General features: G+C 37.1%; 1 protein-coding gene across 2 annotated transcripts; it reads left to right on the forward strand.

The window, feature by feature from the left end:
- Positions 1–1,181: 1,181 nt before the first annotated feature.
- On the forward strand, positions 1,182–7,463 carry LOC131012397 (uncharacterized). 2 transcript variants are annotated; one of them, XM_057940351.1, is made up of 8 exons: positions 1,182–1,602; positions 1,977–2,160; positions 2,793–3,006; positions 3,303–3,469; positions 3,789–3,904; positions 4,261–4,321; positions 6,252–6,300; positions 6,941–7,463. In XM_057940351.1, the coding sequence occupies exons 2-8, from the start codon at positions 1,993–1,995 to the stop codon at positions 7,006–7,008; spliced, it is 843 nt and encodes a 280-aa protein (XP_057796334.1). In that variant the 5' UTR covers positions 1,182–1,602; positions 1,977–1,992; the 3' UTR covers positions 7,009–7,463. The 2 variants fall into 2 exon arrangements, with proteins under 2 accessions (XP_057796334.1, XP_057796335.1); XM_057940352.1 differs by having other exon boundaries at positions 1,192–1,610.
- The last annotated feature ends 7,315 nt before the right edge of the window (positions 7,464–14,778 follow it).

Below are 14,778 nucleotides of genomic sequence, written 5' to 3' on the forward strand. Positions count from 1 at the left end.
AATATTTTATAAAAAATATTAAAGATTCGGGAAATAAAATAGGGGTTTTGGTAAATAAAATCACGAACTATTTCGAATTTGTAATTTTAATGTGACTTTTGAAGTGTGGCAAATTAAATCACCACCTTTTCAATTTTTGCAATTTCGTCCCCTCAATTTTTTTTTCAATCGTCGGATTATTGAATTGAAGTTTATGTGAATTAGTTTGCCACATAATATTCATGTTACGACGTTGTTTTCCGTAAAATTGATGAATATTGAAAATTATGGTGCAAACATATGATACAATCTCTTTATAATTTGGAGGAAAAAATAATTAAAATTGTGCGAAACGACGCCATTTAAGCCTCACAAAAACGGTGTCATCTTTATTAATCCACGTAAGCTCCAATTCGACACTCTGGCGACCAAAAAAAAATTGGGGGGATGAAATTGCAAAAATTGAAAAGGTGGTGATTTAAATTGCAAAAACTCGAAATAGTTCGTGATTTCATTCAAAAAATACACATGAACAAATCCGACCTCCGACCACGAGAATTCGAAAGATTTCATATTTCAGCGCCGGCTGGGTTCCAGTGGCCGTGGTGCAAAGAAGCTAGCGGCCGCTGGCACCCAGTGATAGCTGGGTCTTAGAGAAATTAATCAAATCATTTTTTATGCCTTTTCTCTCACCAAATCATTTTGATGCCTTTCTATCACTGGCACCCAAAAGAATATATTTGATGCCTTTTCTCTCACCAAATCATTTTTGCATCATTAATCACTGCCTCTAATCATTTCTACACGCAATCATAATTCATAATCTGAGTTTTTTTTTTCGCAATCGCTGGGAGTTGTCTCAACGCTCAATTAACTCCAACGAGAGCGGGATGGTAGATTTCAAATCCATAAAAATCATGTCAAATTCTTGTTAAATTCATCTAGAAATCTGTGTGAGATTTGTAAATTTTTAAAATTCATCCAAAAATCCGTTCAGAATCTGTATGAAATATGTAGACTTTTAAAATTCAGAGATTTTAAAAATCTACAGAATTCCTAAACGAATACACCCCTTTAAGAAAGCTAAAATTTTCATTATTTTAGTTAATTTCGGCCCAATTTATTTTAGTAATAGTCCATTAGTATCAAATATCAATTAATTGAAAATAGTCCATTCTTCATTTTTAAAATAGGCCCATGAAATGAGCCCAAACCCTTCCTATCTTCTTCTCCGCACAGCACAAACTGCTCACTGCTTTCTCTCTCTCGGACTCTCGTTCAGCAATCGTCACAGCAGCTGCCGCGCACACCATCATCTCCCTAGCCTCTCGCCCTCTGTCTTACTTCATCTATCTCCTTGCTACAGAGCACCCACACACCAAACAGAAACCCTCCTTCACGAATTCCGGCGAGATCCGCCATTTAATGTGGTGCTCTGTTGTTGCAACAGCACGGCGCCGCCGCCGACTCTGTTTCTCCCCACTGATTTCACCACTTCGCATTCTTTGGCCGGACATCAATTCAAGTTGTTTTTTAGCGTGACAACAAAGTTCTCATTTTTTTCATTTTCTCTTCGATTAAGAAGAGAAAAAAAAAAAACAAATTCAAGAAAAGGAAAAGGAGGTATTTCTGTAAGGCAATTTCCTTATATTTCTTTTTAATGGTGAAGACATTGAGTTAATTTTGTGGGTTTGATTGCTGAAATCCATATTTATGTGTAAAATTATTGTTGAAATAACATCTAAAATTTTGAAATTGTTGTTGAAATCATGTTTATTTAGATAACGCCTGAAATTTTGAAGAAAAAATTGTCAAAATTTTTGCCGGTAAAATATTAACGTTAGAAAACTGTGTTTTCATATAATATATGGATATAGATTTGTTTGTGAGGCATTCTGCATAACTTGTATTGTTGTTCGTTTTTTTTATTAGGGTTTATGAAACTTAATCCCCATATTTTTCTTTTCCATTTTTTGCCTTTCTTTTCAATTCATAAGATAAGCTCAAGTGAAAATGTTGCCGAGGTGGGGCAGAGTTTTGAGCCGTATAAACAGGATTAACAGTATTCAGAAGAGCAGTGAATTAGTGAAGAAAGAATCATCACTTTTTCTGTTCCGGGATTATGCAAAAGTTGCTGCCGCTGTGGAGCCAAATGCTAAGAGCGACATTATCAAACCGGAGGTATGGGAATTGCTTATTTATGTAGTTGTTCTTTTAGTCATGCTGAAAATTATATATATATATATAAGATTCTTTTGTTTGGATCGGTTAAATTTTTTGGGGTTGGGATAATTTGGGGCACTGACAGTTGATGGATTATTGGTTGGAGTTAATCTTGTTGGTTGAATCAGATTATCCGGATATAAGGGGAAAGGGGATTTAAAATATTTCTAAACATGTGGTAGATTGGGTTTTCATTTATTAATGGGAAATGATTAAGTGTATGTATTGCTTCTGTCTGTTTGTGCTTCAGTAAGCAGTGCTTAAATTTGTTCTAAAGGGAATTGCAGTGTTATCTACAAAGCCGCATGTGAGCTTAAAAGCTTCTGCTTTTCTTTAGAGCACTTCCAAACTTACTGTGCGTGTATTCTCAATTGTCAGTCGAAAGACGAAGGATATAATAGGCATCTATGTCATGGTAGATTAAATTGTGATTCATTATGGGGTGGTCCGTGGGGGCTGTTGTAGTAGAGTGCACAATGAAAGTAAAATTCTACTGTATATATAATTTCTGTTAATTCATGTTGACTTCTATGAAATTTTGTTTGCTATGTAGTTTTCCTTACCTGACTGACAATAACATGTATCAATAGGTGAATCTTAACAAGTTGTTTTGGTCGAAGCCACGTTCATTGGCATTGGCAGCTGACTCACCATATAGAATTAATGATCCCCAATACAAGGGTATTAGACGATTTATACTGAAGTTGATGCTATTCTACAGCAAGCAGAGTCAGTTCATTCGTTGGGCTAATGCTATTTACGTTCGTGTGCGATATCAAGTTGATAGACGTGCTATTTATGATGGTGAGTTTCTTGTTGTTTAGCAGCTTCTGATATATTACAAAACTACAGATACTCCACTGCACTCTGTTTTCTGTTTGGCATTGTTAAATTTCATGTAAAGATAAATATGGTAGAATAACCCACTAAGTTTATGTCTGATCTCCACATTTTCTGTTCAAAATTGGTTGCTACTTGCTAGATTATGTCATCTAAATATGATTTAAGTTCCATGTATAAAAGGACAATAAGAATTTCGAGATTCTTTACTATTGTTTCATTATTTACTTTTATTATGTATTTACCTTACTGTCATGCAGTGTTTAGCTTGGAGCAGACTTTCAAAACAACATTTTCCTTGCTTGTCCTCCATATGTGGCTTTGTCTGCGTCGTTTGAAGGAAGAGGGGAAGGACGGTGTTGAGTTGGGGCAATACTTATTTGAGATATATAATCATGATCTGGAATTGAGGGTGTCTAAGGCTGGGGTGAGTTACCTACAAGCTCTGCTAGTAACCTGCTATTGGTTTTCTCCACGTCATCTTTCATGTTTTGAAGGTTCCATTTTTGATAATTGAGACAAGTTAATCCGTAATACTATATTGAGTGTATTCATTGATTGATTACTTCACTATAGATTCTTGTTAGCATGATAGGGTTCACAATTCAATAGGATGTACTCAGAGTTTAATTGAGTTTATATAAAAACCCATGAAATATTTTGGGAATTCTCTCTCTTAACACCATAGTTTTCGGATACTGTTATTTTTAAGCAACTGAATCCATTCAATTATTCCTCAAATTCAGGTAAATTTACTGTTATCCAAATGGATGAAAGAATTGGAGAAGATATTTTACGGAAATATCGTTGCTTACGATGCTGCAATTGGAAAACATGATGACCTACAAAATGTCATCTGGAGGTATGGGCATAAAATACACAGATACAACTGTTGTGCATGCTTTCTCCTTTTGAGAAAATACACTGTGGTTCTGCATGCTTTCTCCTCATCTTTCTATTAAGCAGGAAATGGGGGCTTTTACAATGTATAGTTGCTAGCTTTTGGCATCAAGCCAGCAATTGTTACTAAACTAGACAGTAGACACACTGATACTTTGCATCTCTTGATGAATCTGATTATCACTTGTCAGTTATCATTCATAACTAATTTAAAGTTTATGCAGCAAAATTGGTGGTGGCCAAGATAAAGATTAATTTAACCACAATTAAGGATTGTGATGTTGATGTCTAATGCACAGTCTTTTGACTGTATTGCAGGAATGTGTATTCAGATGATGGTACATCAAAACCAAGCAAAGGTGCCTTAGTTTCTGTCCAGGCAAGTCCAGATATCTATCTTAGCTGCATAGATTGGCTTAGTAATTTATTTTCATACAATTGTATATTTTAAGTGAATTGCACTTGGGTTGTCTAGCTATCATTGAATATCTATTAATCAAATAATTGTACTTTTTGAATACCAACTATTTCTTTGACATCCAAGACCCTCACAATAAGAAAAGAAGAATACAAAGGGGAAAAAGCATTATAAAAGAGCAGTTATCTGACAAGGGGCCATTCTTTTTTTTTTTTGTGGGGGGGGGGGGGGGATGGGGGTTGCGTTCTTTGAGATTTTGGAATTTGTAAATTTTCACTCTTTTGGATGATTTATGTAATTATTAATTGTTCAAGTCCTCCACTGAACTACGACTGCAATAAGGTATACTGTTTAAGTTCTGGAAAATTAGACCCCGCTATAGTTCAACATAGTTGTTAACCTGCTTAAAGTACATCTAGTAATAATATACTTGGTCAATCTAACTCGAAATTGTTTTGGGACACTTCATGGAGCATCATCATGACTGAAATCTAGTAGCATCTAGGAGGTAGGGGTGTTGAACTGGGTTTAAAGGATATGTCAAGTAGCGGGATTTTTGTAAATTAGAATTTAGATGTGATTCTAAGGAGGTGATCGGTATGATGGAATGGAATAGGAATGAAATCACTATTTCCTATGATTGGTAAGTTTTGAAATAAGGGAATCACCATTCCTGATGGAATGCCTATTCCTAATGATGTGGGAATAGCCATTCCTTCCAGCACAAATCGGTTTAGTCATTTTTAAAGCAAAAATAATTAATGCTCCCTCCGTCCCCCAAATAACTTCCTAGGAGGGAGAGGCACAGGTTTAAGACAAAGTTGTTGGGTGCATTGGAAGTGGTGAAAAGGTGAAAAGTATGAATAAATGGGGTATTATTAGTGGTGGGATAGTGTCCCAAATGGATAGGAAGTTATTTGGGGGAGGGCCCAAAAAGGAAAGATATGAAGTTATTTGGGGGACGGAGGGAGTACATCATATTTTTACATATAATTATTAATTATGTTTATAATACCGGCAAGGTTTCTGGACTTTATTGCTACAATCAAATTTTCTAGATGATATCACATTGGTAGCATCTACAGTGTTGCATCAAACAATAATGTGATACTGAAGTTCTGATTTCCAGCCAGGATATATGATATATCAAGAACTAAGTGTACTAATACTCAAAGCAAATCATATAGCATAGCATTTTAAACCTTTCTATTAAGTGTATCTTTATCATATCACAAGGGATGACCATATCTGTAATGTAAGTGTGCCAACTAATTTGCTAAAACTATCATCTTTAGAACATGAAATTTTACCTCCATAGTTCCTGCGGAGAATATTTGCACTTAAGTTGGGTTTATGTTACCCTACTCTTAACCATTATTTAAAGGAGGGTCATTCCAAAAGTATCATATTATTGAGCATTGAAGATCCCCCCGCTCCTTCAATATGTTTTAAGAGTATATGCGGGAAACCATAGGTTGATTTGATTGTCACTTAGTTTGTTTTCAATAATCCCATTTTGTTGGATGAAATAGAACTTTAAAGTTAATGGATGTTGAGTCCAAATATTTGAACATCTTTCAAGCCAAAGTCTTTAGGAAAAACATTGTGTTGAGTGATTCATCTCTTTGATTATAGCAGGTAACATATCATTTGGATCCTGTGATTCTTTACGTGGTAGCATGAAGAGGAACTATTTTATATCTCTGCACTTGCAACATGCTTTTGATCTCTTTTTTCTTGTTTGTAACTTCCGGGTAAAATTTTGCTTTGACTAGAGACAGCTCAGCTTTTGTTTTGTTGTATTTGATTCAGTCTGTAGTGTGCTTGAATTACTTTGTTGTTGACGTTCGACAATCAAGCAGTCATGCTCATCTTTTCTTTGCTTCTTTAGGCATTCACAAGATATGTTCGTCGTGAAGCCAGTTCTCTCTCATTAACAGGTATGCCTGCAGTTCTCATGTGTGTCAAAAGCCATTATTAAGTCCTGCTAGGATTGCACTTTCAGATTATTATCCCGTCTATTCAGGAATTCATAATTTGATGGGAGAAAAAAATTGTGTGAAGACATATAAGAGCCTAAAGTAGAAGAAGACTTAGATTCAAGTATCTTAGAGCAACTTATGAGGTGAATGATATATTTATTCATTTCAAGGAGCTTGGATCTTCTAGTGAATTGACAGATTTTTCAATTCAAATGCCGGAGTATATTTATCGAAGTATATTGACTTGAGCACACCTTAGTTGTTACCACATGGGTTATCTGATGATTTAACCATCTCATGATTTGTGTTGAACCAAATTGTCTCCATTTAGCATTATGGTATATATTCTACCTGAGTGCTATGTGAAGGCACTCAAGTACTCATCTGTACAAACTGGGTTTGGGTTGATAGTACCTTAGTGCAGTGGAAAGGCTGCATATCATTTGTCTTCCCTATATTTCCAATGAAACCTTTTTATTTAACGTTGGCTTGATAAATGGATGCTTTTTTCTATTTTCAAAATTATTACATCTAGTGCAGAGTAGAATCTACTTTTAAGAACTATCAATTGACAATTTGCGTGCCCACCTCTGCGTAGATAAAGAAGCCATGCTTACGGGGAACTTCAAATTCACGTCATTGGATGATGGAGGGACTGATGAGTGATGACACAGTAGGGAAGTAGTGCAAACCATTTGATATGGTAATGGTTATCAAGATACACTACAAGTTGCTTTCAAGGATGCGTATATTTATTTTGCCAAAGAATGACAGATATCTGAATAATGCTTCTTCTCGGAAATGAATACCGATCCATGAAAGCGGATTGCTGAATTGTGAGTGATGGTATAATTACAAATGGTAGTCTTTGATTGATCTTCAAGAAATTCAAGGTTTCGGCTCTTCAATCGCTCCCATATCCTCTGATGAGAACATGTATCAATAAGTGCCTACCTCTCTCTCTCTAAATGAAAACATTCAACTGATTGTTTCTGGTTGGTTAATGGTTCTTTTATAATCCTAAGTACTGGGAAATAGTAATTTTGTGACGTCAATGGAAAACATGATGCATGGATTCCCAAAGTTAGTTTTCATATAATAAATTGTGTTCTTTCCCTTTATAATACTGTTTTATCTGAACATGCAGTATTTAAACAAATGCGGTATGTAGTGGAGTTTATATAGAATGACAACAACATCAAGTTTTTGACTTTGCTGATGATAATCATTATGGTTTTATGCTAATGTGTTATATTGTGAAGGAACTTAGGAAGGGAGCAGATAAAGGTAGTAAACCTACCTGGATGAACAACTTGGTGAAATAGATGTGTGCCGTTGATCTGTAGTAAAAAGATTTTTAATGAGAATTATTGTAAAAGAAGGTTGTAATCGAGATTAAATAGGCGATTGAGACTGAGTTAAATCTCTTTATCATTGAAGAAAATTTGGGGCAATGCCAACTGTAGGGCTGACAAATCGTGCAGGCCGGGTCGTTATCGGGTCGACCTGATAAGGCCAAACCCGAACCCGACCTGATAAGGGAATGCTTGAACCCAACCCGAACTCGATATCAACACGATTTGAATTGGGTTGACACGACACGATAGCGACACGATCTGATAACGACCTGATAACAACACGATTTGAATCGGGTTGACACGACACAATAACTGACACGATCCGATTATGACCTGATAACAATACGAATTTGATTTGATTCATTCACAGCAATAATAATAATAAAAATACAAGATTCGTCACATATGCTCAACATATCCAAACTGAAAATACAATCAATATAATGCATTAAACCAATAAGCATCAATATATCACATATGCTCAAACGGAAATAACAATGCATCAACCAAGAGTCGTCAATCCCTCACATAACTACAACATAATCCAAGTGAGCTTAACAAAACATAACTAGACCAAGTGTTTATCCAGAATTTTCACTATCCTTACTAATGATAATGCCAATAAGCTTAACAAAATATAATAATCCAAGTGACAGCCTTCATGCAATAGTGGAGACTGAAAAAGATTCGGTTTGAGGCGAACAAAGAGGTGCCGCGCCGCGCCTCCTACGTGACCGTGAGAGTCGACAGTGGAAGCGACTGGGAGGGGTGGCGAACGAAGAGGGGCCGCGCCGGGACGCCGACGTGGCCGTGAGAGTCGAAGTCGACGGTGGGAGAACCGGAGAAGAGAACTTGGGTGTGCGGCGGAATTAGAATTGAAGGGGTGTGCGGCGGAAGTTGGAAGAATGGAAGATATTGAAACCCTAAACTAAAGTGAAGATACAAAATTAGAATTAAAAAATTAAAATAAATATTTAATAAAAATAATAATATTACTATCTGGTTACCTGAAACCGACCCGACCCGAACCCGAACCCGACACGAAATTATCAGGTCCTTATCAAGTCGACCCGATAAGGACCCGAACCTTATCGTGCGTGTTACTAACCCATTAATTTCGTGCGGTTTCGTGTCGTGTCGAAAATTGCCAGCCCTAGCCAACTGTATGATGGAGGCAAGAAATAAATTGGAACTTGGAGAGAAATTTTGGTACTTTGTGAGATAGTGAAAGGTCCGGAGCCGAGGGATTTTATTCCTTTATGTGAATGAAGGGTGAGGATGCTGGAATTTGTAGTCTCTTCCATAAAGCTTACTATTTAATTATTACTTTTATTGTATCTTCCATAAAGCTTACTATTTAATTATTACTTTTATTGTATCAATTTTAGTGACCCAAATAATAGATTAAGGGGTGTTTACTTTGCATGATTGATAAAATTGATGATTGAGTATTTTTATCCTTAGTAATAGGATTATTTCAATCTCGCCCTTTTAAAAAGAGATAAGAATCAAGCAAAATTAGCTTAAATGATAAAAAATAATCAAGGGTTTTGGAATATCCTAAAATTTCAATCCACTAAAATAAACAAGGGATTAACCTTATTATTTTTATCTATTAAGGCTAATCTTTCAAAGTAAACGTCCCCTAAAACTCATGCGTAAACTATATATGTTCGGTTGAATTATTGAGGACGTGAGCTTCTCAAAATTTTCAAAGTTTTGAGCCTCTATGTAGAATTTTTGGGTTCATCAAATAATATGCAAATCATGAAGAATTGATTTTTCTTAAAATATTAATAATTAAATTCTCAAAAATTTCTCCGAGTGAAAAACTTAAATCCAAAAATTATTGTCAAATTCGATCGAGGAATAGTTGGGGTGTCACACTACTTCTATTTTTTGTGACACGTGCGCTATAGGTAAATACATTGTGAATTTTCCTTCCGTTTCAATAGAAACTAATGCTCCTTTTCAACTCATACACACTGATCTTTGGGATCCTAGCTGTTCTGTCTCTCTTGATGGCTTCAAATATTACATTCATTTCATTGATGATTATAGTAGGTTTACTTGATATATCCATTACATGCCTAAGTTTGAGGTTTATAGCATATTCATTAACTTCAATGCTCTCATAGAAAGACAATTCTACACCAAGATTAAATCTATTCAATTTGGTTGGCAGGGAGAATATAGATCTCTGCAATCTCTCATTGACCACTTGGATATCCATTTTAGGCATCCATGTCCTCATACCTATCAACAAAATGAAAAATGTGAAAGGAAATATAGGCACATCGTTGAACTAGGCCTTACCTTGCTCGCTTCTGCATCTCTAGTTCAAAATTTTTGGTAGGATGCTTTTGCAACTGTTGCATATCCCATAAATCGTCTGCCTACTTCTTTTCTCAACCATATCTCTTCATTTTAAAAGTTGTTTCATGTTGTTCATGAATATCAATTTCTTAAAACATTTGGATGCAGTTGCTTTCATTTTCTCAGACACTATAACTTATCCAAGCTACAATTTAGATCTTCTAAGTGTATTTCTTAGGTATAGCCTCACTCATAAGGGTTATAGATGTCTGCACCCATAAGGTATAGCTCGAACAGTTCTCTTCAATGAATTTGAATTCTCGTACTCTCATATTTTCTCCTCTACACTAAATTTCTACAAGAGTTACATAGTAGTTAGATCAACAAATCTGTTAGGCTGAGTCAACAATTAATTAAGAGATATTTATCTCATACACATGCACTCTAGTGCATCATCTTCATCTTGTAATACCTCTCGTAAAGCTTTTATAAATAGAGTCACACAGATCTATGGAATCTAAGCTTTCTCTAACTACTACTCTCTCCGTCCACGAAAATTATGCCATAATTTATTTTTTGTCCATTCACAAAAAATATGTTACATCCATTTGTAGTAATAGGGTCCGCATCACTCCACTCATATTTAAAGTGAGACCTCTTACTTCACTATCAATTCTACTCACATTTTATTAAAACCCATGTTAAAAGCAATGTAACATATTTATCGGGGGCATATGAAATATTACTTTAATACATTATAGTACAAAGATTTAATTTGATGCCTCAATTTTACATTTGAGGACTACTCGTTTCTTGGTGACGTCAGGACTAGAAAGTCAAAATTAAGTTGTCCCAACCTGTTTCAATCCCACTACCAAAGGTCAAATGCATCATATCATCCTATATCTTTGAATCCAATGAGACAAGGTTTAATCAATCATTTATTTAAAATAAAACAAGAGTTCATCATCATATTTTGCATGCATCACTTTATAAGTAGTACGTAATTACGTACTACTTTTAATTGAATAGAAGATCCGGTATGAAGTTTCGACCTATGAGCCCTTGGATTCCTTCAAACCCTCCAAACCTTCTCTTTAACAACCTCTTGTTTTTTCAAAATCTGTCAAACTCCCTCTTTCTCTCTCTCTCTCAACACCCACACACGTTATATATATACGACAGAGTTGAGAAGATTTTTGTAGAAAAAAAAAGGAAAAAAAAAGTTTTGTTATATACTCCATAAGAATAGTGTAGCGTAGATGAGGTGGATGCAGGGGATGAAAGAAGTCACCTATTCCACCGTTAAACCTCTCTAGGATTCTGCTTCGCCTTTGCATATTTTCGACAAGTTTTATGGCCGCATCGACACCACGGCGTCGATGGCCAACTCTCATAAATTCAAACAGCCAGAAGACTCTCTCTGCATCGTCATGTACTTTGAGCTGTTGGTCTTCCGATTGATTTATCTCATTCTCTCTCTCAATTGTATGCTTCCATACTAACAACTTACAAGACAAAAGAATCCCTCGCCTATGTGTATACATAGTGTATCGAAATAAATTTTACATGAGTGAATGGTACTATTATACTCTCATTTTTCATTTTCTATTTATTTTGTTTGCATTTATATTTTCGAATTAATGAGAATATCGAATATACACTCTTGACTCGTGTCATGAATGTAACCAACTATCAAATTTCAGTTCAGATCCTCTGTTTCACAGTGTGTTGTGTCTTTCCCACTACCAATTTTATTGTTTTAATAAGATTAAATTGTTCAGATCTCTCTCTCTCTCTCTCTCTATACAAATCAGATCAGTTTTTCATTTTGTAAAATTGCATCATTTTATTGTGGCGCCATTTTAGATGGTTTGCTTTTTTCATTTTTCAGATCAGTTTTTAAAAAAATCTGAGGGATTTAATTAATTGTTATTAAAAATCAAATTAATAAAAAAAATAAAGTCATAAAATTAATAAAGAAAAAAATAAAGTCTTTAATTATATTGATAAAATAGAAATATCCCTTAATCACAAACTTAAACATGTGAACCACACTCTTTATTCTACTTAATTCCTTCTCCTTAATCTCCGTGTCGAAAAGAAACGTGCCATTATTAACGGAACGAAGGGAGTAATAAAATAGGAGGGAAAAAGTAACTTTTGTTGATGATATATGTGCTCAAAAAGTAGGAGAGAGAAATAAGAAAAATATAATTATATGTGAGGTACAATGACATTTAGGGTGCGTTCTCTTTGTGGGAAAATGGTGGAAAACAAATAATTTCTCTCATTTTCCATCTTTTCCATGTGTTCTCTTTGTTAGCAAATTTTCTCCGGGCAGGAGGGAAAATTTTCTCGGGCAGCCCCTTTTCTCACATTTTCATTCCAAATCATGATAATATTATCATGACCTGCAGGTGTGATAAAATTTTTCCATGATGTATATTTTTTTGATCTTCCAATTTTGCCCTTAACACTAGGAATGTCAGTGAGTGAGTCTTATTCGGATCGAAAATATTAATTTTTTTCTTTAATTTTACTCCCCACCCCACCCCATCCCCCACCCAACCCCTTCCCCCCTCCCCAATTTTTTTTTTTAATTTTCCTCGCCACCTCCACCCCACCCCACCCCCCCTAACCGCCATTTTTTTTTTTTTAATTTTTCTCGCCACCTCCACCCACCCTCCCCTGCCCCACGCCCCCACCCACCCCCTCCCCACCACCCCCACCCCCAACCCCAATATTTTTTTTTAATTTTTCTCGCCACCTCCTCCCACCACCCCCACCCCACGCTCCCACCCACCCCCTCCCCCTCCCCCTCCCCCACCACCCCCCACCCCCCAAAAAAAATTAAATTTTTCTCGCCACCTTCACCCCACCCGGCCACTCCACGCCCCCACCCACCCCCTCCCCCACCACCCCCCAATTTTTTTTTAAATTTTTCTTGCCATCTCCCCCCACCCCCTACCCCCCTCCCCACCAACCAATTTTTTTTTTTAATTTTTCTCGCCACCTCCACCCACGCCCCACCCAACCCCCTCCCCACCACCCCCACCCCCCAATTTTTTTTTCTTTTTGAATTTTTCTCGCCACCTCCACCCACCCTCCCCTACCCCACGCCCCCAACCACCCCCCTCCCCACCACCCCCCACCCTCTCCAACTCCCCAAAAAAATATTTTTTTAATTTTTCTCACCACCTCCACCCACAACCCCCCACCCCCCTCCCCCCCAGAAAAATTAAAATTTTTCTCGCCACCTCCACCCATCCCCCCTACCCCATGCCCCCACCCATCCCCTTCACCTCACCCTTTCCCCAATTTTTTTTTATAAATTTTTTTGCCACCTCCACCCCGCCCCCACTCGCCCTCCCCCACCCAAAAAAAAAATTTGGTTGAGGGTGGGAGTTGCGAGAAAATTTTTTTTAAAAAATTGGGGTGGGGTGGCGAGGGTGGGGGGGGGGGGTAGGGGCGTTGGGGTAGGAGGTGGCGAGAAAAAAAAAATTGGCGGGGGGGGGGAGGGGGGAGTGGTGGGGGCGTGGGGTGGAGGTGGCGAGAAAAATTAAAGATTTTTTTTGGTGGACTGGGGAGGGGGTGGGTGGAGGTGTCGGGTGGGGGGGGGGAGTGGATGGAGGTGGCGAGAAAAAATTAAAAAAAAAAATTTGGGAGGGTAGGGGGTGGGTGGGGGCGTGGGGTAGGGGAGGGTGGGTGGAGGTGGCGAGAAAAATTAATTTTTTTTTAGGGTTGGGGGGGGGGGGTGGGGTGGGTGGTGGGAAGGTGGGGGCGTAGGGTAGGGGAGGGTGGGTGGAGGTGGCAAGAATTTTTTTTTTGGGGGGTGGGGGGTGGTGGGGAGGGGGTGGGTGGGGGCGTCGGGGCGTGGGGTGGGGTGGAGGTGGCGAGAAAAATTTTAAAAAAAGATTGGAAGGGGGTGGGGGGTGGGTGTAGGCGTGGGGTAGTGGGGTGGGGGTGGAGGTGACGAGAAAAATTATATATAAAAAAAATGAAGTATGACATAAAATAAGTTAGTCAATCATAAGGGTAATATTTATCCATCATTTTCCAATAAAGAGAACATGTGTATAGGATAAATAAAGTATAGGATAAAAAAAAAATTCCATCAAAGTGAACATGAGATAACAAGAGTGGAAATGATAAAATTTTCCCACCTTTTCATTTCCATCCTTTTCTCATGATAGATTTACAACTAAAGAGAACGCACCCTTAGTGTAAATAATTAGTTATGTGAGGATATTTGTTATGTATTGACTTTCCATTTTTAAGAAGTGACATATTGAATTGGGATGTCCAAGTAAGGAAACATGATCTATTGAATTGGGATGCATGAAATACTTTTTATGGGATGGACGAAAATAAAAAATGTGATACTTTCTTATGGGACGTAGGAAGTACTCCCTCCGTCCCACGAATCTTGACACGTTTTCCTTTTTGGGTCGTCCCACGAATCTTGACACGTTTCCTTTTTTGGTAATAATTATTACATTCTCTCTCCTATTTTATCACCTTTATTGTATTCTCTCTCCTACTTTATCACTTTTATTACCTTCTCTCTCATACTTTATCAATTTTATACTTTATTAATTACACACTTAAAACACTAATCTACAACTCTTTAATTCCCGTGCCGAATCCAAACGTGTCAAGACTCGCGAGACGGAAGGAGTATTATACTTTCTCCATTTCTAAAAATCGTGGTTTCATTACCATATTGAGATGTCTCCGAAAACTGTGATATTTCCTTATT

This window comes from Salvia miltiorrhiza, chromosome 2 (genome assembly GCF_028751815.1).
Source record: "Salvia miltiorrhiza cultivar Shanhuang (shh) chromosome 2, IMPLAD_Smil_shh, whole genome shotgun sequence".
Lineage (NCBI taxonomy): Eukaryota > Viridiplantae > Streptophyta > Magnoliopsida > Lamiales > Lamiaceae > Salvia > Salvia miltiorrhiza.